The sequence below is a fragment of the Dendropsophus ebraccatus genome, chromosome 11 (assembly GCF_027789765.1).
Source record: "Dendropsophus ebraccatus isolate aDenEbr1 chromosome 11, aDenEbr1.pat, whole genome shotgun sequence".
NCBI classification, from domain to species: Eukaryota; Metazoa; Chordata; class Amphibia; order Anura; family Hylidae; genus Dendropsophus; species Dendropsophus ebraccatus.
The window spans coordinates 84,388,877-84,415,519 of NC_091464.1; the positions used below are offsets into that span (position 1 = coordinate 84,388,877).

General features: G+C 46.9%; 1 protein-coding gene across 1 annotated transcript in view; it reads left to right on the top strand.

Moving 5' to 3' along the window:
* The first annotated feature begins 6,107 nt into the window (after positions 1-6,107).
* The window catches only part of CMSS1 (cms1 ribosomal small subunit homolog), a 281,437-nt gene continuing 260,901 nt past the window's right edge, over positions 6,108-26,643 (top strand). The window contains exon 1 of the mRNA XM_069946127.1: positions 6,108-6,253. Within this exon, the coding sequence (XP_069802228.1) occupies positions 6,193-6,253 (61 nt within the window). The 5' untranslated portion in view covers positions 6,108-6,192. The remainder of the gene's footprint in view (positions 6,254-26,643) is intronic.

Genomic DNA, 26,643 nt, shown 5'->3' on the forward strand with positions numbered 1-26,643 from the left:
TTAAAAGAGAAAAAAACACACAATATATGTAGAGCAATTTCCCCCGAGTCCGTAAATACCCCACATGTAGACATAAAGCGTCATGTGGGCGCAGGGCAAGCCTCCGAAGGGAAGGAGCGCCATTTGGATTTTGGAGGTTGGATTTGGCTAGAATGGATGATGAACGCCATGTCGCATTTACAGAGCCCTCGTGCTGCCAGGACAGTGGAAACCCCCCACAAGTGACCCCATTCTGGAAACTGCACCCCTCAAGGAATCTAACAAGGGGTGCAGTGAGGATATGAACCCCTTGATGACGGGCACATTTGTGCCATGAAAGTGAAAAAATTAAATTTTTCCGTTTCACGTCACGTTGTTCCACATTTGTGCCCGTCACCAGTGGGGTCCATATGCTCACTGCACCCCTTGTTAGATTCCTTGAGGGGTGTAGTTTCCAGAATGGAATCACTTGTGGGGGGTTTCCAGTGTCTTGGCAGCACGAGGGCTCTGTAAATGCGACATGGCCCTTGAAATCCTTTTCAGTGAAATTCAGCTTCCAAAAGCCAATTGGCGCTCCTTCCCTTTGGAGGCTCGTCCTGCGCCCCCTTGGCACTCTATCGCCACATGTGGGGTATTTCTGTACTCGGGAGAAACTGCGCTACACATTTTTTGTCTTTTTTTGCCTCTTATCCCTTTAAGAAAATGAAAAATTGAAGGCTAGAACAACGTTTTAGTGTAAAAAATAAATTTTTCTTTTTTCACGCCATATTGTTCGGAAAATCTGTGAAGCACCTGTGGGGTCCAGATGCTCACCGCACCCCTTGTTACATTCCTTGAGGGGTGTAGTTTTCTAAATGGTGTCCCTTTAGGGGTGTTTTTTAGGTTTTGACACCCCAGAGCCTCTGCCAACCTGAAGTGGTACAGTCAAAAATGACCAAATATAACGGAGGCGTTGAAATTCACTAGGCGCTCCCTTATATCTGAGGCTTGTGGTTGCGTCAAATAGCGCAATAGGGTCACATATGGGGTATTTCTATAAACTGCAGAAACGGGGCAATAATTATTGGGGTGCATTTCTCTGGTAATAGGTTTATAATTATGAAAAATATTGGATTACAATAAAATCTCTGCACAGAAAATTAAAATTTTCAAATTCCTTACACACTTCGCTTTTATTTCTGTGACTCCCCTAAAGGGTTAAAACACTTTCTGGATGTGCTTTTGCAGAGTTTGGGGGGTGCAGTTTCTGAAATGGGGTGCTTTGTGGGGCTTTCTAACATACAGGCCCCTCAAATACACTTTTATAAACCTGAACAGGTCCCTAAAAATATCTGATTTTGAAATTTTACTGAAAATTTGGAAATTTGCTGCTAATGTTTTAAGCTTCCTATCGTCTAAAAAAAATGAAAGATAGTTTAATAAATGCCGCCAACATAAAGTAGACATGTTGCTAATGCTATTTAATATATAATTTATGTGGTATAACCACTTTCTGTATACGCAAAAAAGTTTCAAAGTTGGAAAAATGCATTTTTTCACATTTTTTCACATTATTTGGTTTTTTTTCATAAAGATTTGTCATGAGTATCGACTCAATTTACCAGAAATGTAAAGTACAATATGTCACGAGAAAAAATCTCAGAATCAGCCGGATAGGTAAAAGCATCCCGAAGGTATTAATGACTAAAGTGACACTGGTCATATTCATAAAATTTGTCTCTGTCATTAAGGCCATTTCAGGCTCTGTCCTTAAGGGGTTAATTAGAAATGGATTTGTACACGGAATTATCAGGGTGTTTATATAGATGAGCAAATTTACAGTGATAATGAAGTGAAGCGCTTTGTTCGCTGTTACTCTAAATTCGCTCATCTCTAGTTGCCTCAGCATGGGCCAGATTCACACCTCCTCTTTTCTTGCCCGTTCGACGTCCGTCTTTTTGAGGCCAAATAATGTCCGTTATTTTGCGTTGCCATCCGTGTTTTCAAAATAATGGACATTATTTGGCTTTAAAATGATGGATTCCAAAAAGACAGCCGTCGAAGGGGCAAAAAAAGTGTGTGAGCCTAGCCCTGTTTCTGTGCGAGAAACTATGTTTTTATCTACGGCTCGAAATGTTGCTGTATGTTGGATATGCAATAAATTTCAAATGCTGTCGGATCTTACCTATTTTTGAATGTTCTATTGTCCCAAATTGGGGTTGTGTGCTTACCAGTGTACATAGGCTTACATCATACCTAGTAACATGAAAAGTTTTTATCAGTCTGGGTCTCAGAGGGAGAGTTATCAAACTGGTGTAAAGTAGAATTGTCTTAGTTGCCCCTAGCAACCAATCAGATTCCACCTTTCATTTTTCAAAGAATCTGTGAGGAATGAAAAGTGGAATCTGATTGGTTGCTAGGGGCAACTAAGACAATTCTACTTTACACCATTTTAATAAATCTCCCCCTAAGCGTTCAAGACTGCGACCGATTGCTGGAATGAGCATCGGCCTACGGTTCTCTCCCCACACTGTGTCTATGGCAACATTATCTTAGTCTGTAATATAGAGTTGGAAGAGAACACACATAGGGGGACATTTAGCAAGACTGGCGTCCTCGTTTGCCAGTTATAAATAAAGCCGTGCACCCATTTTCCCGGATTAATTTGAAGAGGAGCACATCTCTTAGGGTGCCTTTACACAGACAGATTTATCTGACAGATTTTTGAAGCCAAAGCCAGGAATGGAATTGAAAAAAGGTGAAATCTCAGTCTTTCCTTTATGACTAGAGATGAGCGAACCGGGTTCGGGTTCGAGACGATCCGAACCCGAACGATCGGCATTTGATTAGCGGCGGTTGCTAAACTTGGATAAAGCTCTTAGGTAGTCTGGAAAACATGGATACAGCCAATGACTATATCCATGATTTCCACATAGCCTTAGGGCTTTATCCAAATTCAGCAGCCACCGCTAATCAAATGCCGAAAGTCCAGGTTCTGATGGACTCGAGCATGCTCCAGGTTCGCTCATCTCTATTTATGACCTGTTCTCGGTTTTTAGTCTGTTCCTGGCTTTGGCTTTAAAAATCTGTAAGATAAATCTCTCTGTGTCAAGGCACCCTTAGGGCCCTATTCCACAGGCCGAGCAACGATGTAAACGAGTGCCGATCTGCTAGATCGGCGCTCGTTTACTGGGCCTATTCCACGGCCCTGATGATTGTTAAGCGAGGGCTGCAGGGACATCGTTACCAATGTCCTTCTAGCCCTTGCAGCATCATACATTACCTCCTGCGCTCCGTCTTCCTCCCCGGGTCCCGCTCGCAGAATCAGCTCCGGAGCGGCCTGACTGAGCTGTCAGACTGCTCAACCAATCACTGGCTGCGACGTTCCCGGCCAGTGGTTGGCTGAGTGTCTGACAGCTCAGTCAGGCTGCTCCGGAGCTGCTGCTGCACGCGGGACTCAGGAAGGAAGACGGAGGAGAAGCCCTGCAGGTAATGTATTGCTGCTCTGCTTGAATCGGCGGTCGCCCCCGCGCACCGCTATTCCACCGTAGTGATGCGCAGGTGGCAAACAATGATTTTAGGTTTAGGGTACAAACCCACACACCGTATACGCAGCAAATACGCAACAAATACGCAACAAATACGCAGCAGTTTGATGGTGAAGATTTAATGCTGAGTTCAGTTATTTAGATCTAATCTGCTGCGTTTTTGTTGCGTATTTGTTGCGTTTTTGCTGCGTATTCGCTGCGTATCGCAGCAGTAAATACGCTGTGTATACGGTGTGTGGGTTTATACCCTTAAACCTAAATGAACGATCAGCCGATGACTCGATCATCGGCTGATCGCTCTCTCTATTCCACCGAGTGATAATTGGACGAATCAGGCCGAATGGGGCCGAATCGGCCGATTATCGCTCCCGATAGGCCCCTTAGTAAAGCTGTCCAGCCCTGCCTCTGGCACAGGCATTGCGCAAAAAAATCTACACCTGCTTGGGAGCAAGTATAGGTTTGTATCATGATTTACACCTGCGACGAGCAGGTGTAAATCATGATAAATCAGGCGCAGGAGAAGGCCTCACTTCCTCCCCACCTTCCCGCACCCTTCTCCCCATGTGGTGAGCGGGGGATAAGGCTGCACACACCAGAGAAAAGGGGCAAATCTGACCCTTTTCAGTGGCGTACGCCTGGGCAGCATCTTGATAAATCTCCCACATAGTGCACACTTCTCCCGCCTCCTAGTGATCGGTCGGGGTTAGAACACTTGATACGTCTCTATGACGTCATAAATGTTTTTAGGAATGGCAGTATTTTTTATTGCATTATATTATACATTATGTCGGCACTAGTAATGAGCAAACTTACCGAAAGTTATGGTTCAGCAACGTTCACCCCAACATTCTGCATCTGACTCCCGGCATCTGGAGAAGTTGGATGCAGTCCTATGGCTGCCAGGAAAACATGGATATGTAAAGCACCAACATATTCTGCAGCGCTGTACAGATTGTCGTTGCTCCCTGTCCTCAATATCTAATTTCCCGTTAATCTAGCGATATTTATGTGACATATCAGAGGAAACCATAGACATGGGGAGAACATATAAACTCCATGCAGATGTTGTCCTGAGTTTTGAACCCAGGTCCTCAGCTGCAAGGCTAGCCACAGGGTATAATATTAGCAGGGGCGGTCTTGGCATTTCTGGGGCCCCAAGCGAAGTTATGTCTGGGGCCCCCCCCTCGACACGCGTTCCAAAACAATAGACCGCTGTGTGTTGCCCCCAGTAGTATATACCCCTTGTGCGCTACCGCCAGTAATATATACTCCTTGTGTGCTGCCCCCAATAGTATATACCCCTTGTGTCCTGCCCCAGTAGTATATACCCCTTGTTTGCTTCCCCCAGTAGTATAAAAACCCCTGTGTGTTCCCCCAGTTATATATAGCCCCCCGTGTGCTCCCCCAGAAGTATATAGACCTCCTGTGTGCTGCCCCAGTTGTATATAGACCCCCTGTGTGCTGCCCCCAGTTGTATATACCCCCTGTTTGCTCCCCCACTAGTATATAGGCCCCCTGTGTGCTCCCTCAGGGGTATTTAGCCCCCCTGTGTTCTCCCCCACTTGGATATAGACCTCCTGTGTGCTCCCCCACTTGGATATAGACCCCTGTGTGCTCCTCCAGTAGTATATAAACCCCCTGTGTGGTTCCCCCACTTGGATATAGACCTCCTGTGTGCTCTCCAAGTTGTATATAGACCGCATTCTGCTGCCCCAAGTAGTATATAGACCCCCTGTGTGCTGCCCCCAGTAGTATATAGACCCCTCTGTGAAGCCCCAGTAGTCTATAGCCCCCCTGTGTGCTCCCCCTGTTATATAGCCCCCCTGTGTGCTCCCTCATTTATATTGACCCCCAATGTGCGCTCCCCCAGTTAAACAGACCCCTGTGTGCTCCCCCTCCCATGTATTATATAACACAATAAAACAAACACTTATACTCACCTGGGTCCGGGCGTCTCCTCTTCTCTTCACTCTTGTGGTTGCAGGAAGGGTTTTCCCTGCGATCACAAGAGACTGCACTCCCCTTGTCCTGGCGCCGATGCTCCAGTGATGTCACTGGAGCGCCGGCACCACAAGGACAAAGCTGCCACTTGTGATCGCAGGGAAAAACCTTCCTGCGGCCACAAGAGTGACTGACAGGAAGGGGGCCAATGTCTCCCGCCCTGTCAGTGCTGCTGCATGTAACTATGAGCGCTCATTAGGAGTGCTCATAGTTACAGTTCAGATGGCAGCAGCGAGCGGGGCAGCGGCCCTGTCCAGTAGTCTTGAGTACAAGAGCGGGGCATGGGGGCCCCCCTGGATGTTGGGGGCCCCAAGCGATCGCTTGGGGTGCTTGGTGCCAAAGACCGCCACTGAATATTAGTATTACATATTCATGATAATTTAATTGCATTAATTCATGTGTTTTTTTCCTTATCACACATGTTATGAATAGAGCATAAATAATATTCATCTTCAAGTAACTAATAAATTCCTTTAAATTCCAATGTCTGTCTATTTGTGGTGTCAATAAAGACCATTGTGAAAAAAAAAAAAAAAAAAAAAAAATATGACCAATCAATAGAGGCAAGAGGCGTGGTTAACTTCAGGATTGAGGCTTGGAGCGCTAGCCACGCCCACCCATGTGGTACTGAGTGGAACGTGAAGTGTTGTTATTACCCAAAGTTGTCAACGGAGTTTGGGATAACATGGCTGATGATCTGGGAGACGAGTGGTGGGAGGAGACAAGCGGGGACGCAGCCGGTGAAGGTAAGGGTGCTGCTGTGTATGTGTGATTGCTGCTGGACGTTATGGGGCTTATAGTACTATATATGGTGGCAGACCCGTCAGGTCACGTGTACAGCTACCGACTGCTGTAGGCTGCTGTGTGCCTAGTGTGGTGACAAGAGAGACATAGGTACAGAGAAGCGAGCCAATGAGGGATTACTCAGAAGACACGCCCCCTAAATACATAAAACACGCCCACTAGCCGGCTAATTAATATGCAGAAGTCAGATGAGGTGCCGAGGTCACGTGACAGACTGAGAGCAGAAACCTCAAGACCCTTTATAGGGCAACGTGCCTCACTGTGTGTACTCCAGCTGTGCAAGAACTACAACTGCCATCATTGCCTGACCACCAGAGACAGCCCCAGTGTGCCCAGCCCTATACCACACCAGCCCCAGTGTGCCCAGCCCTGTACTGCACCAGCCCCAGTGTGCCCAGCCCTATACCACACCAGCCCCAGTGTGCCCAGCCCTGTACCACACCAGCCCCAGTGTGCCCAGCCCTATACCACACCAGCCCCAGTGTGCCCAGCCCTATACCACACCAGCCCCAGTGTGCCCTGCCCTGTACTGCACCAGCCCCAGTGTGCCCAGCCCTATACCACACCAGCCTCAGTGTGCCCAGCCCTATACCACACCAGCCCCAGTGTGCCCAGCCCTATACCACACCAGCCCCAGTGTGCCCTGCCCTATACCACACCAGCCTCAGTGTGCCCAGCCCTATACCACACCAGCCTCAGTGTGCCCAGCCCTATACCACACCAGCCCCAGTGTGCCCAGCCCTATACCACACCAGCCCCAGTGTGCCCAGCCCTATACCACACCAGCCCCAGTGTGCCCAGTTCTATACCACACCAGTGTGCCCAGCCCTGTACTGCACCAGTCTCAGTGTGCCCAGTTCTATACCACACAAGCCCCAGTGTGCCCAGTTCTATACCACACCAGCCCCAGTGTGCCCAGCCCTATACCACACCAGCCCCAGTGTGCCCAGCCCTATACCACACCAGCCCCAGTGTGCCCAGTTCTATACCACACCAGCCCCAGTGTGCCCAGCCCTATACCACACCAGCCCCAGTGTGCCCAGCCCTATACCACACCAGCCCCAGTGTGCCCAGTTCTATACCACACCAGCCCCAGTGTGCCCAGTTCTATACCACACCAGCCCCAGTGTGCCCAGTTCTATACCACACCAGCCCCAGTGTGCCCAGCCCTATACCACACCAGCCCCAGTGTGCCCAGTTCTATACCACACCAGCCCCAGTGTGCCCAGTTCTATACCACACCAGCCTCAGTGTGCCCAGCCCTATACCACACCAGCCTCAGTGTGCCCAGCCCTATACCGCACCAGCCTCAGTGTGCCCAGCCCTGTACCGCACCAGCCTCAGTGTGCCCAGCCCTGTACTGCACCAGCCTCAGTGTGCCCTGCCCTGTACTGCACCATCCCAGTGTGCCCAGCCCTGTACTGCACCAGCCTGTGTGCCCAGCCATGTACCGCACCAGACTCAGTGTGCCCTGCCCTGTACTGCACCAGCCTCAGTGTGCCCAGCCATGTACCGCACCAGACTCAGTGTGCCCAGCCCTGTACCACACCAGCCCTATACAACACCCGCCTCAGTGTGCCCAGCCATGAACCACACCAGCCTCAGTGTGCCCAGCCATGTACCGCACCAGCCCTATACCACACCAGCCCCAGTGTACCACATCGGCCCCAGTGTGCCCAGTTCTATACCACACCAGCCCCAGTGTGCCCAGCCCTGTACCACTCCAGCCCCAGTGTGCCCAGCCCTATACCACACCAGCCCCAGTGTGCCCAGTTCTATACCACACCAGCCCCAGTGTGCCCAGTTCTATACCACACTTGGTAGCTGTAGGATTGTTGATGGGTATTAGAGTTGAGCGAAGGTCACGCCCACTCAGGTTTATCTGATCCCCCGCGTGCGGCATTTAAAGGGGTTATCCAGCGCTACAAAAACATGGCCACTTTCCCCCTACTGTTGTCTCCAGTTTGAGTGGGGTTTTTAAACTCAGTTCCATTGAAGTAAATGGAGCTTAAAGGGGTACTCCAGCGGGGGGGCACTTTTTCGCTGGGAGGAGGTGACTGAGGGAAAAGACGTCCACTCACCTCCCCGGTTCCAGCGGCGGGTCCCGCATCGCGACGCTCCAGTACCTGGTTCTCAGGTCCGCTCAGCCACTCAGTGACAGAGGCGGGATCTGAGCGGACATGAAACGGATCCCGCCTCCGTCACTGAGTGGCTGAGCGGACCTGAGACGCCATGTCTCGGGCCCACGTCAGACACCCGGAAGCAGCCAGGAACTGGCAACGGAGCGCCGCGATGCGGGACCCGCCGCTGGAACCAGGGAGGTGAGTGAATGTCTTTTCCCTCAGCCACCTCCTCCCTGGTCCCAGCAAAAAAGTGCCCCCCTGCTGGAGTACCCCTTTAATTGCAAACCACACCTGAACTGGAGACAATAGTAGAGGGAAAAGTTTTGTAGCGCTGGATAACCCTTTTAATAAGCGGTGGCTACTGAAGTTGGATGAAGCACTAAGGCTGCCTGGAGAACATGGATATGGCCTATGGCACAGGGCTGTATTCCAAGACTCTGTAGGGCGGCATCCAACTTCTTCAGCCACCGCTAATCAAATGCCACTCGTGGTGGTTCAGATAAATCTGAGTGTGCGTGACCTTCGCTCAACTCTAGTGGGTATGCTTTAGGCCAGAGTCTCATATGTGTACACATTAGAGCACAGTCTGGTTCTGCCTGTAATGTAACCTTATGGGGTGTATGTCGTTGTGTGCACATGCCTCACATTTCTTATAGTTCAAAAATCAATGTATGATGTCACATTGCATTGTGAGCGACGTTCAGTTGTCAACTATTTTTCATCGTGTTCTGTGCTGAATATTAGAGGGGCAGTTACAAAAAAATTAAGTCTTTGAAATCAGCTGGTGCCAGAGATTTGTATTCTTCTATAAAAAAAATCTCAAGTCTTCCAATACCTATCAGCTGCTGCATGTCCTACAGGAAGTGGTGCATTCTTTCCAGTCTGGAGAGCAGGAGCTGTTTTCTATGGGGATACACCACTTCCTGCAGGACATACAGCAGCTGATAAGTACTGGAAGACTTGAGATTTTTTTAATAGAAGTAAATTACAAATCTCTGGCACCAGCTGATTTGAAAGACTTATTTTTTTGTTTGTTACTGAACTACCCCTTCCTTCATCCTAAGGAGTTTTGATCAACTCAAGTGATTTAGGCGCAAATTAACAAAAAATTTAGCAATTTTTTAACAAATCTTAATTGGCTCAAAAATTTGTAACTCATTTGTTAACTTGTAGCAGCGGGGAGTCCTCCTTAAAGCGGCACTATCAGCAGGTTCGGGCCAGTGACACTTTTTGATAACTTCGGATATGCTTATCTACAGGTTTGGAGCATTCTGGGCATTGCCCGTCCGCCCGGAGCATCCCCTTGTATTCATATATGCCTAGTTAGGCCGCTTGTTACCGCACATGTGCAGGAAGCAGCCCGTAACAAGCGGCCTAACTAGGCATATATGCATAGTAGGTCAGCTGTCTGTAATTTCCTCACCATTGGCAATGATTTACGAAAAGTTATGTTTGAGCGGAGTACCCCTTTAACCCTTACACCACACTGCTACTTATATTCCCCTACCTTGAAGTATCCATTATAATGGTTGAGCTTCTTCTAATCTGATTCCCATGTCCAGAGTAACATAATGTTCTATACCCACAGCTGCCACCAGAGGGCGCCTACGGCATAAGGATTTAGATGGCATTCAGTAAACTTGTTGAGAACTTTGTGTGCATTGAGCGCCCCTTAGTGGCCTGAAAGGTAATAAAACACAGAACATACCTGTCCAACCTCCTCCAGCTACATTGTTTTGGTTGTCTTCTATGCGCCTTTGTATATATTTTATACATACGGCACGTGACCACTGCAATTTACAGGCCTCTTTTATGTTTCTATTTGATAAATATTCTCACATGACTCCATTTTGTATCATGTACAACGAGTAATGTTTAATGTTTGAGCAAGGGCGTAACTAGAAATGGCTGGGCCCCATAGCAAACTTTTGATTGGGGCCCCCCCCCCCCCCCGCCCGCCTCCTCTCGATCGACCACTACGCCATCAACACACTCAGCTCTACACAGGTCCTGTACACCATATAAATTACAGTACAGTTATATCAGGTGACTTACAGGGGACGTCTTCTCTGATCGGAGTTCTTCCCTTTTCATTTTCTTCTCCATCTCCTTCTCCGAGCCACAAATCCACAGAATCTGCCAGAAAAACATATTAGTCTCCTCACACTGGCCCCATCCTCATCTCTCTATACTGCACATCTGCATTGGCCCCTTTACACCCTCATTTAGTGGGCAGGCTGACTCTATGTGATCCCATTTTATTATATGGCCCTCCTCTCTGTCGCCCCTCCTTATAAATAGCCCCCTTATCTTGCCCCCCTTATAGAAGCCCCCCATGCTGTCCCCCTTATAGATGCCCCCCCATGTTGTCCCCTAATAGATGGTCCCCTATTTTGCCCCCCCTATAGATGGCCCCTCCTATGTTGTCCTCTTATAGATGGCCCCTTCTCCCCCTATATTGTCCCTTTATAGATGTTCCCCTCTCCCCCAATGTTGTCCCTTTATAATATCCCTCTCCCCTATGTTGTGCTCCTCTCCCCTATGTTTTCCCCTTATAGATGTCCCCCTCTCCCCCCCTTCCTTATAGATGTCCCCCTCTCCCCCCTTTCTTATAGATGTCCCCCTCTCCCCCCTTCCTTATAGATGTCTCCCTCTCCCCCCCTTCCTTATAGATGTCTCCCTCCCCCCCCCCCTCCTTATAGATGCCCTCTTCTCCCCATCCCCCTTATAGATGTCCCCCTCTCCCCCCTTCCTTATAGATGTCCCCCTCTCCCCCCTTCCTTATAGATGTCCCCCTCTCCCCCCTTCCTTATAGATGTCCCCCTCTCCCCCCTTCTTTATAGATGTCCCCCACTCCCCCCTTCCTTATAGATGTCCCCCTCTCCCCCCTTCCTTATAGATGTCCCCCTCTCCCCCCTTCCTTATAGATGTCCCCCACTCCCCCCTTCCTTATAGATGCCCTCTCCCCCCTTCCTTATAGATGTCTCCCTCTCCCCCCCCTTCCTTATAGATGCCCTCTTCTCCCCATCCCCCTTATAGATGTCCCCCTCTCCCCCCTTCCTTATAGATGTACCCCTCTCCGCCCTTCCTTATAGATGTCCCCCTCTCCCCCCTTCCTTATAGATGCCCTCCTCTCCCCCCTTCCTTATAGATGTCTCCCTCTCCCCCCCTTCCTTATAGATGTCTCCCTCTCCCCCCCTTCCTTATAGATGTCTCCCTCTCCGCCCTTCCTTATAGATGTCCCCCTCTCCCCCCTTCCTTATAGATGTCCCCCTCTCCCCCCTTCCTTATAGATGTCCCCCTCTCCCCCCTTCCTTATAGATGTCCCCCTCCCCCCCTTCCTTATAGATGCCCCCTTCTCCCTCCCTTATAGATGTCTCCCTCTCCCCCCCCTTCCTTATAGATGCCCTCCTCTCCCCCCCTTCCTTATAGATGCCCTCCTCTCCCCCCCTTCCTTATAGATGCCCTCCTCTCCCCCCCTTCCTTATAGATGCCCTCCTCTCCCCCCCTTCCTTATAGATGTCCTCCTATCCCCCCTTCCTTATAGATGTCCTCTTCTCCCCATCCCCCTTATAGATGCCCTCCTCTCCCCCCCCTTCCTTATAGATGTCCCCCTCTCCCCCCCCCCTTCCTTATAGATGTCCCCCTCTCCCCCCCTTCCTTATAGATGCCCTCCTATCCCCCCCTTCCTTATAGATGCCCCCTTCTCTCTCCTCCCCCCCCTCCCCGGAAAGCAGGTTTAAAAAAAAAAAAAAAAAAAAACCTCACCTTACAACGCGCTCCCCCGTCAAGCCTTTTTCCTGTCAGTCCCCCGTCTGATGCGCGGCTGCCGGAGGTGTCGCGTCCTATCCCCGGCAGCGCGCGTATCATAGAGCTCTCTGTAGGCTTGTGCTGCGGCCGCGACTTCCGGCACACAGAGAGCTCTATGATACGCGCGCTGCCGGGGATAGGACGCGACACCTCCGGCAGCCGCGCATCAGACGGGGGACTGACAGGAGCGCTGTCAGTCGGTCCCGTGCTCCTCCTGGCCCAGTGTTTCCTTTTCCCTATGGTTGGGGAAAGGAGTCGCCGGGTCAGGAGGAGCACGGGACCCGCGTCACGGGCCCCCTGATGCGGTAGGGCCCCGTAGCAGCCGCTATGGCTGCTACGGCGGTAGTTCCGCCAGTGTGTTTGAGCTTGAGTGCATATGTAACCTGTAAATAACCATTAAATGGGTAGTTCAGCCGAAAAAAAAAAACTTTCATATTAACTGTGTCAAATCTCAGGTTTTCCAGTACTTTTTGGCTGCTATATGTCCTGCAGGAAGTTGTGTATTCTTTCCAGTATGGAGAGCAGGAGAGGTTTTCTATGGGGATTTGCTGCTGCTCTGGACAGTTCCTGACATGGACAGAGGTGGCAGCAGAGAGCACTGTGTCAGACTGAAAAGAATACATCACTTCCTGCAGGACATACAGCAGCTAATAAGTACTGGAAGACTTTTTTTTTTTAATATAAGTAAATAAGTACAGTTCCACTTCCTGGTACCGATTCCGTAGTGTGAACAGAGCTAAAAGCTGTTTTTTTTTTTTTTTGCTGCCACTCTTAATGGTTTGTTGTTACCAGCAGGTGGCAGTAATGTTCTGTATTGCCATATATATTTGCCCTCACTTTTCTAATGTTGTCACCGGAGGACCCCCCCACCTAAGGTCAGACATCATCTACAAGGCTGTGAGGAAATATAAAACGCACTATAAGATATATTTGTTTATATCTTCACTCTAGGTGTTTTTTGTTTGTGTGTGTGTTTATTTTTTTTTTACTTTCCAAATGTATAAGGAGATTGTGATCCTGCTGTATGGGGCTCTAGTGACATCACATCTGGAATACTGTGTCCAGCATACACCGCCCCCCCCCCCCCCGGACCAATGCAATCGCCGTCGGCACCCCCACTCTTCTACCCCCCCAGCGTCCGATCCTCTGCTGCCAGGAGCCCGGCGCCCCCCCCCCCGCCCCCCCCCCCGGACCTCAGCGCTCCCGGTCCACCCAACCAGGAGCCCGGCCGCCCCCCACACCTCGGGGACCATGAGAAGAAGAGGACTACGGAGGCCAGAGCAGGATCCAGGACAGGTGAGATTTTCCCCTAAAACTACCACTCCCATCACGTTCTGCTGATAGTCCATGATGGGAGTTGTAGTTTTACAGCATGTGGCCATTCAGGTTGCAGAACTACTACTCCCATCATGTCCTGCTCACAGTCCATGATGGGAGTTGTAGTTTTACAACATGTGGCCATTCGGGTTGCAGAACTACTACTCCCATCATGTTCTGCTCATAGTCCATGATGGGAGTTGTAGTTCTGCAACAGATTAGAGGATGACACATGGCATGAGGGGGAGAAGGTGGCAGGGTAGACGAGGGGGACGCAGTGGCAGGGTAGACGAGGGGGACGCAGTGGCAGGGTAGACGAGGGGGACGCAGTGGCAGGGTAGACGAGGGGGACGCAGTGGCAGGGTAGACGAGGGGGACGCAGTGGCAGGGTAGACGAGGAGCGATGTAGGTACTTGTGATGTATGTTGGCATACTAACTACACCATATTGAAATCACTTTCCTCATCAGGAAATCCTGATACTTTCCTGATGGCTTTTGAGGCCTAGTGATCAGGATTTCCTGACAGTAAAAACTGACACTGATTGAATGGGGCCTTAAAGGGGTAGTGCAGTGTAAAGCATTTTTTCACTAAATCACATACATTACAAAGTTATACAACATTGTAATGTGTGTTATCTATGTGAATGGCCCCCTTCCCCATGTTTCCCCCAGACCATGGACCCGGAAGTGTGATGCAGTATACTCACGGAATCACTGTCGACCCCGGCCCCTCATCTTGGAACGATCACGTAATCTTCAGGAGGCCAGCCAGACCACTCCAGCCCTTCCTCATGCCGGCCCCCTCCAGCGCGCCATCAGCTGCTCAGCCGCCATTGGCTGAGCATAACAGAAGACATCTGGGGCTCCGCAGCAGACATGTCACTTCTTCGAGCGGAAAGTGGCGGCAGCGGGGGAGTGTGCACTCTCCCATAGACGGGCAATGACACACTGAGACAGGCGGGATTCTGCGGCGGAAAGTTCTGCCGGGGAATTCTGCCTGTTTTACTCAGTGTGAACATATCCTAACTTGTCATTTATTCATGTAGATCTCTGCTCATTCTGGTCTAAATAGTCATGTGGGCGGTCCTAGTCAGCGACCATTATCTGTGTATAGGCTCGCCATGATTTGATTCCTCATACTCCCCACAGTTTGGTGTAGAGAGATGGCTTATGCCGGATGGGGGACTGGCTGCTATAAATCAGCATGGACCACCATGTAATAAGTACAAGAAGCGTGCTAGCACAAAATGGTATACACAGTGGGGGACATTAATGAAGCGTCTGCCAGGGAGAAGGTTCAGATTCGCCCCTTCTCCCTGGCGTCCGCCTCCTGTCCGCCCTGCTCGCCTGATGGGTGGGCTGGGGGAGCTTTGGGGTGTGTGTGACATGGTGGGAAGGAGGCGTGGCCTTCTCACGTGCCTCATTTACCATGATTTACGCCTGATTGTAAATCATGATCTAAAGCTACACCTGCTGGGAGCAGGTGTAGATTTAGTATGCTGGGTGCAGGTTCGGGTGCCTGGCCGCCCGGATTCACTAAGTAGCGTGCGCCTCCTAGTGAATCCTGCTGGGAAAAAGGGGGCGGGGCCTTCTATAAAACGACGTACTTGTACGCCGGTCTTCGTAAATCCCCACCCCCCCAGTGTGTTAGTGCTGTATATACAATGTAGTGTGCCTTTAGACTAGTGTCATGTTTTCCACCTCCTGTCACAATCTGGATTCCTTTCATAAGACCATATATTTTTATTAAAAAATAAAATCCATAGAAATCACACACATACACATATGTCGTAGCCTCTACATGGCAATATACAGAATGAGAGGGAAGCCTCCTCGCCGCCAGTCTCTGTGCCCTGCTCCCAGGGATCATCTCTTGGATGCAGGCTGGGAAGTAGGCCCGGGCCTCAGTGAGTGGAATTTGTCTTTGTTCACCTGTTCACCATTTATCCCATTTCCTACTGGCTTTTTAATGGGTAGCTTGGATGTGGTCCAGACTTTCGGTTTAGGAATCCGAGTTGGAGCTCCGCCATTACAGGCCTCTTCTGACACCTGTAACCGAGGAGAGAACACGTTATTTATCAAGAAGCTTATGTCTTGGTGATGTCTTGGAGCGGTTTACTAGATAAAAAGTAAAAATTTTTTTATATAATATGCTCTGTAAACAAGCTCTGACGTACAAGATTGGTGCTTGTTTACATTGCACACTGACGCATGTAATGCGCACTTATTGTATACACTACATTACACTGCTGTACATATAGGGGGGGATTTATTAAACATGGTGTAAAGTGAAACTGGCTCAGTTGCCCCTAGCAACCAATCAGATTCCACTTTTCTCCAAAAAGTCTGTGAGAAATTTAAAGTGGAATCTGATTGGTTGCCAGGGGCAACTGAGCCAATTTAACTTTACACCTTGTTTGATCAATCTCCCCCGTAGTCTCCATGCTGTACACAGTGGGTTCCCTAAGTGTCCAGAAGTCCTATAGAGAATGGAGCGGTGGTCGAGCGTGTGCACTGCTGCTCCATCCACTCTGTTCAATTGACCTGTGTGTGGAGCTGATCACCCACTTATCACCAGTACTGTGTAATAGCGAATAATGTTCAGACCCTGACCTATTGTGAGTCCTCTCCTGGCTCTGTGTCATGAGATGAGCGGAGCTTATAATGGAAGTCTATGACACAGAGCGGGCAGCAGACTGCAGCAGCGCGGCCCTCTCCCAGCTCGTTCTTACAATCACAAAAGGTCTGAACACTGAGACCCGGACAGATCAAACTTTTGACATGTCAAATTTTTTTTTTTTTTTATAATGACATGTATAATGATATGTAAAGTGTAACTATCATGTGAAATATAGGTTTTATTAGGCAAAAAAGACTCTTTCTGTACTCAAAAAGCTGTTTTCCAGCCTCCTCCCTCACTTCTTATCTGTGTATTATCGCGCAAAGTCATCTTCATTACAAAGGAGCTAAGTGAAGATGGGTTCTGCTGTGTCCATTTTAACCTATGGAGGGGGGAGGGGTGAGGGGGATTGAGCAGGAGGAGGAGACAAGCAGCTGTACAGTTTGAAGGCTTTCTGGGCAGATAAACACTGGATTCACAGGTCTGAAAGGTCAGTGAAGGTCTGGGACATAAGATTGCAGGATGTAGTGCTGTGCAGGGCTGCCTTTTTTCTCCTCTCTGTGATCACTCATCCCCCTTGGCCCCTCCCCCCTCCATAGACTATAATGGACACAGAAACCCTGCTTCTTCTGATGTAAAGGGGGAGGTAGGAAAACAGCTTTTTGAGTACAGAAGGAAATTCTTGCGCTTAATAAAACCTAGTACAGTTTTTTAAAATCGCTTGTACTGTTGATATTCATTAATTTCTGAAAATTGACATCTAAGGCTGGGTTCACACTACGTATATTTCAGTCAGTATTGTGGTCCTCATATTGCAACCAAAACCAGGAGTGGATTAAAAACACAGAAAGGCTTTGTTCACACAATGTTGAAATTGAGTGGATGGCCGCCATTTAATGGCAAATATTTGCTGTTATTTTAAAACAACAGCTGTTATATTGAAATAATGGCCGTTATTTACTGTTATATGACGGCCATCCACTCAATTTCAACATTGTGTGAACAGATCCTTTCTGTGTTTTTAATCCACTCCTGGTTTTGGTTGCAATATGAGGACCACAATACTGACTGAAATATACGTAGTGTGAACCCAGCCTCAATGAGAGTTACTTTAATGACCATAACAGTAAATATTTCTATGTAACACAACTGATGGTAAGTGCACGGTCCATAAAGACTGGAAACAATCTATAAAGCATTTTCATTATTTTCATTACTTTCATAATTTTAGATCTGACCTTGTGTAAGATGTCAGTGATATATAAGACATTTATAGTTATGATGGCTTAGGAAATGTTCTGGAGTCGGACTGTAGAGACGTTATGCCGGTTTTCTACCTCTAGGTGGCAGCATATCCTTCTCTCCTGCTCCTCTATTATAAATCTCCCTTTATCTGACAGGGGGTTATTATATATTAAATTTAGACAAGTGTCCTGTAATTACTTTACAGATGGAATCTTAGAATAATCTACGGCTTTACTTGCACGTCTGCCGTCTTTTAGGCGCTCTCACTTATTATTGTCTGTTTATGCCCTTTATATTAACTTTGCATTGCTATAGAGTGAATGAGAAGCATTGTATACTGTATATCAGGTGGTGTCCCATAGGAGCCTTCAATACTTTACCCACCACAGGCACATATGTATTTTACGGTTAGTTTCACAAGCGGATAATTCATCTGATACGTCGTTTTACTATGGGAGGAAATCCACCAGAACAAACCTATCACTTGTAAACGCCATGCTGACAGTGTAGAACAGCAATAATAATCCCTGCTGTAGGTTCTGTAAATCTGTGTCATCCTCATATGGATATTGTCTCCATTCCTTTGTATGGTACATACCATATTACAGGGGGCTTTGTTTTTTTTTTAATCCCAATTCTCAGGATAGGACTTCTGATTGATGGGGGTCTTACACCCCGCAAATATCCATCACACCTGCATATACAGTAATAAGAGGCAGACAGCCCCATCCAATGCTTAGTGGCCATACTGGGTTACTGCAGCTCCTATTGGAAGTATAAGGGAGCTGAGCTGTAGTAACCCAGTATAACCACTACACAATGTATGGCGCTGTTTCCATCTAGCTCTGTTCTTTGTATATGCAGGCGCTGCAATATTACATCAAGTGAATATTACACGAAATGTATAAAAACAGAAAAACGCAAAACAATACAAAGTTTTCGTGTACTCGTGTTTTTTTTTTTTCCCCTGTTTTTCTGAACTTTGTGTAATAGTCACTTAACGTAATTTGCTCTGTTCAGCCATGATTAAGCACAAGGGATTTTTTTCAAAATGCGTCGGTGGTCGATAAGAGCTTTTTAATAGGATTTAATAAAGATATGAATTTTATATTGAAGCTGCAGACATCCTGTGGATAGACTCTAAAAAAAAAACCTTTAAGAAAGGCATCCTACAGGCATGACATTATATCCTTGACAGCTAAGCAGGGAAGGTGTTATAGGCAATGGAAGACCATATGGAGGTCTTCAGGGTCATATACACAGCAGTTACAGTAACCTACTCTTCATATACTTAGAGTATTACTTCCTTAAAACGAATGTACCATCAGGCACGGGGACGTCAAAGGCGCAGTCTTTTTTTTTAATTTTTTTAAGTTGCCTCACAATTCCTGTGCTCTGCGTGGGTCTTTTAGGGCGCATTGGGCCGCCCCGGAGCACTGAGGTCATTTATTATTTTTTATGTTGCTTGAAGTAGGAAAACATGACAAAAACTATACAAATTGGGTATTAGGCTATGTTCACACACCCTATATCTTCGTAAAACCACATCCATTTCTGCCTAGGAATCCTGGCCAGATCTCTCACGGCGCCGCAAACAACTGACATGTCAGTTTTCTGCGGCCGCTATTCATTGAATAGCGGCCGCAGAAAACCATGTCAGTGCACACTATGGAGCGAGTGGTTTCGGCTGCTCGCTCCATCGTGTGCTGTAGGGAGTTCTGATGCAGGCACACACAGATGCGCCCACATCAGAACACTGCGGCCGAAAAGGATGATCTTTTCAGAGACCGGCCATTCCGTGACCCAACCGGATCATGGAACGGCCAGTCTCCTACACCATGGCCTTAAACAGTAAACTTAGAGGTCCTCAGACTAAATAATAATAAAAAAATTAAAAATAGTGTAAAGTGAAACTGGCCCAGTTGCCCCTAGCAACCAATCAGATTCCACCTTTCATTTCTCACAGACTCTTTGGAAAATGAAAGGTGGAATCTTATTGGTTGCTAGGGGCAACTGGGACAGTTTCCCTTTACCCTATTACACATACTGTCCACCCACTTTTGGACCACCGTGAATGTGTGTATATATAATATATATATATATGTATATTATTATTATTTTTTTTTTTTTTTATTTCTTTGATCACTTTAAAGTAAAATAAAGAGTGTTGTTAGAAAATACACCTGGTCTTATAAAAACTTTTAGAGGCTGAGAAATTCAAACCGAAACTGCATAAATGGAAATTGTCGCGGTCATTAAGGGGTTAACAAGTGGATGACGGAAGAGCTACCTGCAGCATCTTCTGTATAATACAAATCTATCACGTATCTGTATGCCCATTGGATTTTTTTTCCTTCCCAGCCCTCACTCGGCCCACAATATGGCGGCGTCTGCCGTGTGTGTGTAGGCGACGGGTGCAATTTAAAAATTAAACAAATGTTCTAAGGGGTAAAAGCAGATCCAGCTGTTGCGGAATTATTTCTGGTTTCTGTCACATTAGCATGCTGTAACATTTTCCAGTACAGTAAAGATGGATTTCGGTCACAGACTGTAATGTATCTCTCTGTGGTTACTCACACATTACAGCTAGAGATTGGCATCACATGGAAAGTGCGGCGTGATGAGCAGAGCTGTACCATCTCCAAGCCGGCAGATGTGTCCCAGGCCCGCCATAAAGCAGTAGCCCGTCATAATCATAAGTGCTGCAAGGAAATGAGCAAAGAAAAAAAAAACTCTTCCCCTCTTCAGTTTGTTTTGCAGCGTTGCCATGGCGATGTAGATTTCCCATGCTTTCCGGTCACTAGGGACTACAGGCCGGTGACCATGGCGCATTCTATCGCCAACTGCACTGATCGGCTCTGAAGGGCGCATCTGCGTGGACGGAAGTCTTATTTCACGCTGGAAAATGAGGGAATGCAGTGGAAATTGCATGCAGACACCGGAGACAGGAAAGGCACGCTACTTGTTTCTCTGATCCAAGGGATCTGCATCACACATCATTCTGCATCATTTTTTCCCATTTTAAAAAAACTATGTGGATTTAACAGTAAATATTTATTGTTTTGTGAAATGTTCCTCAGGACAAACAGAAATCTCCCAATTAAAAGGAAAGGACGAGAAAATAATAAAGGACATGAATTCTTAAGAATTAAAGGGGCTATCCAGTACAACAAAAAATGGCCACTTTCTTCCAGAGACAGCACCACTTTTGTCTCCAGTTTGGGTGCAGGTTTTGTAACTCAGTTCTGTTGAAGTGAATGAAGTGCAAACCATACCTGACCTGGAGACGAGCAGTGCTGTCACTGGAAGAAAGCGGCCATGTTTTTCTAAAGCTGCATAACCCCTTTAAAGGGAACCAATTATGAGGAAAAATGCTGTTGCAACTAAATTTGTTCCTATATTTAAATATGTTCCTATATGCCCCCAACAAGTCTCAAAAATGTACTTTTTAAAACCCACCGATGTAGGTCTGCAGCTCCTGCCTTGGAACGTTGCGTTCCCAGGGAGGTGTGATTGTTGGCCAAACTTCCTCCCACCTGTGACTAGTTAGACGCTCTGGACCGCCCTCATGACTACATCGGTAGGTTTTAGGGTAGATTCACACACACCGTATCCCAGCGGATTTTCTGCTGCAGATCCGCAGCTGATTTGATCTAAATAACTGTGCACAGCATCAAATCTGCTGCAGATCCGGTGTGTGTGAAGGCACCCTTAAATAAGTAATGCTCATAGCGTTTACTTATTTGCCCGGAAACAGTGCTGGGGGGGTCATGTAGTAACATATTTATAGCTGTAACAGAGTTTTTCTCGCGATTCGTTGACGTCCTCAATAGTCACAAATAGAGATTAGCAAATTTACAGTAGGAACAAAGCAATTCGTTCCTCTCTGTATTCCTCTCATGGGGCTGCGGGGCTTTGTAGTGTGTTCTTTCCAAGGTGCTGGGAAAAGATGGATCCCGTCCTGGGAAACTTTTCCCAGTTTGCCAGGACTGGATCCATCTTTTTTTTCAGCACCTAGAAGGAGCGTCATGAAGTGGAACACACTTCAAATCCTGCAGCCCGATGAGCGGAATACAGATAGGAACAAAGCGCTTTAATTCATTCCTACTGTAAATTCGCTCATCCCTAGTCGCAAGGTGTTGCTGACCAGTTTCCAGAACATCACTCTTTTGGTGTGATTGGTGGGAGCGCGGTTTTGGTTGCATGCAGTGCAGTGACTGCAATGGGTGACCATGGCCTAAGTCTTTGTGTTATACCTAGTGCAGAGTTGGAAGAAATAAAATAAGGAAATAATAGCATTTCCCTTATTACAGAGAGAAATACAATGGGGCTCTTCCTCATGCATGTAGGAGGATCGGCAACATGCAGTTTTTTTATTGAACGAAGAGTAGCATTGTCCACAGCATTTTTGCTCATCCACTATCTTTTAATCCCCTGCACACTAAGGGGCCACACAATCTGCCCTCCCCAAACCGCTTGTACCTTTGGATAGCTGCTTTCATTCCAAGATCTCTCCTGGAGTCCGTTCGGCAGGTGATGTAGTTATTGTCCTAAAAAACAACTTTTAAACTTGCAGCCCTGTGTCAAACTGGCATGGCCTAGAGTATCTGTGCATTAGGCTTGCACCACCTCTCCGTCCCTCCTTCCCACCCTCTTCATCATTAGGAATGCTCCAGGCAGGTTTTCTCCTATTCATCAGCTGTGTGAACACTGCACATAGGCTGGATCGTTAAGGCACCTGTGCAGTGTTCACTGCAGAGGAATAGGAAAAATCCTGCCAGTGGCATTCCTAATGATGAGGATGGGGAGGAGGGACGGAGGGGTGGTGCAAGGTTAGGGCACAAACACTCTAGGCCACGGCATTTTGACACAGGGCTACAGGTTTAAAAGTTGTTTTTTAGGACAATAACTGCATCACCTGCCGAACGAACCCCAGGACAGATCTTGGATTAAAAGCAGCTATCCGAAGGTACAAGTGGTTTGGGGTGTCAGATTGTGGGTACAGAGTCACTTAAAGATGGTAAAAGCCCTGAAACTGTTTAAATATGTCCGCCACTGTTCTGATGTCAACATATAAATTTGTCATACAGATTACTATGTATTCGAGTCCACCAATTGGCCTGTTTGCAATATTGTTTGGCCATCTACATTGTTCCCCTGACCTTGCACTGCCGAGCCAAGGCTAAAATATTGGGCAGACGATATGTAATGGAGACCCAAGTGCCAGATTTTTAATTTTTTATACATTTTCCTTGTGCATGTTCTCTACTGTGCATATTAGTTGGGACTGGAAGCTACATGGCGTTGGAGGTTTCTATGCTTTCACTATAACTATAAAACATGATAAAGCGTTTGCAGCACGTGTATATGCGTATGCATGGCGGAGCTGCAGGAAAACTGTTTCTGGGGTGTGCGCCCTTGGCTGATCATTGCCAGACGGCCTCCGCTCCAGCTTCCTTGTAGACTATGATCAAGTTAGTGGAAACAGTGACGGCCTGAACAATACTTGTGTCTAATTATCATACATTCTTGTTAGGCTTCATTCCTCGGCTTCCAAGTAATGTGCTGGAAGATGTAAAATGAACGTCTGGCATGCTATGGTAATGCTATGGCTTGGCAGAGAATCAATGTAATGTGCAGCGCTTCTTCCGCACATGGATTTTACACCCTCACAATGAGGGGGAACTGACCAAAAGTTAATTTAAAGTTTTCTTATTTAGGTTCCAATATTTCACATATAGGCTGGGTTTCAGTTATTTAGTTATGTGTCGCCATGACACATGAAAAAAACAAACAAAATATTACATTTGAAGGAAAAACCCCAAAACAACAAGTTTTCTGTTTGTTTGTGTGTGTCTGTCTGTCTATCTATCTATCTATCTATCTATCTATCTATCCATTTCTATCTTTTATTTATTTATTTTTTTAATATTTAGGCACTCTTCACCTGTAGTACAGTGTCATCTGTCTCATCCCAGCTCAGTGGCATCCATATATTTCATTCTATGCCTGGGTCATGTGATCGCCAGTCTGACAACCAATAGTTTACTTGCTCTTATGTGTAGGCAGGATTTCACTTTCTCCTCTGGACTACTTTATTACATCATCACCTTATGGTTGGTGTTTGCACCTTTAGATCTTTAATTTAAATTAATGAAAACAAAGGTGAAATCTCAGTCCTTTTTTTTTTTTTTTTATAACCTGTCCTCCATTTATAATCTTTTCCTGTCTTTGGCTTAAAGAGTAGCTATCATTGTGATATTACAGGCAGCCTAGTGACAAGGTGAGTTATTAAGGGCCCTATTACACGTGATGATCATCTTGCAAATTATTGTTACATTATTCAAATTTAAACGATAATCGTTTTGTGTTAATGCGGACAACAGTCAAACGGCCAACGAGAAATTGTTCAATTGGTGCTGACACAGAAATCTTTATTAAACGTTCGCTGTAATTACACATTCGTTCACTAATCGTTAAGTGTAATTCCACATCGTTCCTTTATTTGCTGGGATCAGAGGGAGCAAACGATTGTAGTAACGACTATCATTCTGTGTAATATGGTGAATGATCTCAAGTTAAACAATCTCGTTTGCGATTGACTGCACAGTGTGAACAAGTGTTAGTGGAGTGCTGGCTGTTTTTTTTTTATTTTTTTTGCCCTTTGTGTTATATATGTGTGTGTGTGTCGGTGGGGGGTAGGAACTACCTCTTTTTAGCCTTGCACTCCACCCATCTTCTGTGGGTGTTTTAAACAGAGTTTAGTTGATCCTGTATACCCCAGTTTTGTAGACTTAAAGCCCTATTACACGAAGCGATTGTCGGCCGATATCGGGCGTTACGGATGATAATAGTCCTGTGTAATAGAGGGTAACGATCAGCCGACATGCACGATGTTGGCTGATCGTTGTCTTTCAACGTGTTGAAAGCTCAATGACCTAGATAGCAGTGATATGCTGCAGTCGCACAGTGCAGTAGGAGCAGCGGCAGCAGACCACCGCTATCTTTTATGGGTTGCCCGGATGATCTAGCGGCTCTTACACGCTTCGGCAGCGAGCAGGTAACAAGGAGCAATCGATCGCTGACCTGACAGGTAGGCGCTCATTTGCTCCTCTGAATCGCCCAGTGTAATAGGGGCTTTATAGTCTGAGGGAGGCCATTAGCTAGTATAGGGACCATCTCTCTAGGGATCACCTTAATGTAGTGAGATGGTACTTTCTATTTGATCAAATGGTTTGCTAAGAACCTCATTTAAAAAAAATAAAAAAATAAAAATTTAGAACAGGTTTTTATCGTGTGTACGACGGAGGGAGAATATGCAGTGAGTCCTGACACTTGCAGGGTGCTGCAGCATTTTTTCTGTATATGTCACAGAGACATGTCAGAAATTTTGATTGGTCGGCTTCTGGGTGTTCAGACCGTGACCGATCAAGAAAACGAGACGGGAGAAGTCTGTGTGCAGCACGATTAGAGATGAGCGAACCTGCCGAGGTTCGGGTTCGTATGAACCTGAACTCTCGGCTTCTGACTGCCGCTGTCTGCCCGCTCCATGGAGAGTGTGGATACAGTCGGAGGACCGCCTGGAAAACTGGGATACAGCACCCTCTCCACGGAGCGGGCAGACAGCGGCAGTCAGAAGTCGAGAGTTCAGGTTCATAAGAACCCGAACCTCGGCCGGTTCGCTCATCTCTAAGCACGATATCTCCGCTCTATGTCCGTCTGTCCTAGACTGCCTTATAGACTTACATTGTATGGCTGTCCAGTTCACATAACAGAGCCGGGAGAGAACGTGCTGCCCGACACACACTGCATTTTTCTAGCTTTTGGATACTGTTTCAACTATTGTTCATACATTTTTGGATTCGGGACAATGGTAAAAGCCTTGCATAAGGACTGTGAAGCTAAAGATAATTGATATATGATAGAGGGAATATTTCAGTGATCTACCACAACGCCTCTAAGGATAAGATTGTAGCCTGGATACAAGGCGAGTATTGCAGGTCATCTTCCAGTTGAGTTGATGCTCTGTACTATTTCTTTCTTTTATTAGATATTTCTTAAGAAATCTATACTCCGTGCCAAATCACTTACCAGAACTGGGAAAGGACTCCTTTTTATTTTGGTATATGGGCTGTGAGTTTATCAGCTATACCCAGAGGTCTCCTATCCCGTCCTACATACAAATATTTACAGCTTCTAAGGATTTGCTAATATGGAACATTAGCAGAAAACATGTTGCTAAGGAATAAATGGAATAATAATGCTACATAGGAAACAAAAAGGTCACTGCAGTTCCTTCCTTCTTGCGTCACGTTGTCTGATCTTCTCTCCGAAGGGGAATGAGTAAAATGAATGAGATCGCTTATGAGCGGCCCTGCGTTCTCATCATATGATATTGCGTTCTCTTCCAGTTTTCTTATCACCCCAGATAATTGTGTGATCTGATCAGTCGGAATAGTGTGAGTTATAAGAAGTCTGAAACGAGACCTCCCTACTCTCGTCTGACAAGCGATTCAGAGGCTAGAAGGGTCGGGGGTGATGGATATCAACTGCCTGACCTTTTTTTTTTTTATTCAGGGAGAGAAGTTGTTGCTAGAGTTGTCTGGCTATTGAAGGTGTACGGCCAGCTTAAAGGTGAAGTTCGGCCATTTTTATCTTTTGGCAGCCATCATGGGGGAAAGTTATTAGAGAACGCTAACTTACCTCTCCACATGCCTGTGCCGATACACCAGCTCCAGAACCCTTCCCGGCTGATGGATTGCCTGTTCAGCCAATCTTTGACTGTAGCGGTGGCTTGCCCTAGTCACTGATTGGGTGAGTGGGCTGTCAATCAACCAGGTTGTGACGTTTGCTGGGAAAAGATCTGAGCCCAGTGGGAGTCCCGGAGCAGTGATCTGTTGCTGGAGAGGCACGGGGAGAGGTGAGTTATGCTTTTTTTTTTTTTGTGTTCCCCCCCCCCTCCACTGCCCGCTCCTGCCTTCTTAAAAAAGTCCCCTTACCAGACTTCTCCTTTAAGCTTAATATGTTTATGCTAGAATTAGCAAAAAAGCCGTCAGCTAACCACTATCTGACATAACCTACACTACAGATTGGCTGGCAGCAGCTTTTAAACTAGACTGTGGGCTGTCTGGCAGTAGCAAGTAAACAAGACTATGGACTGCTTGGCGGTAGCATGTTACTAGACTGTGGACTGCTTGGTGGTAGCATATAAACTAG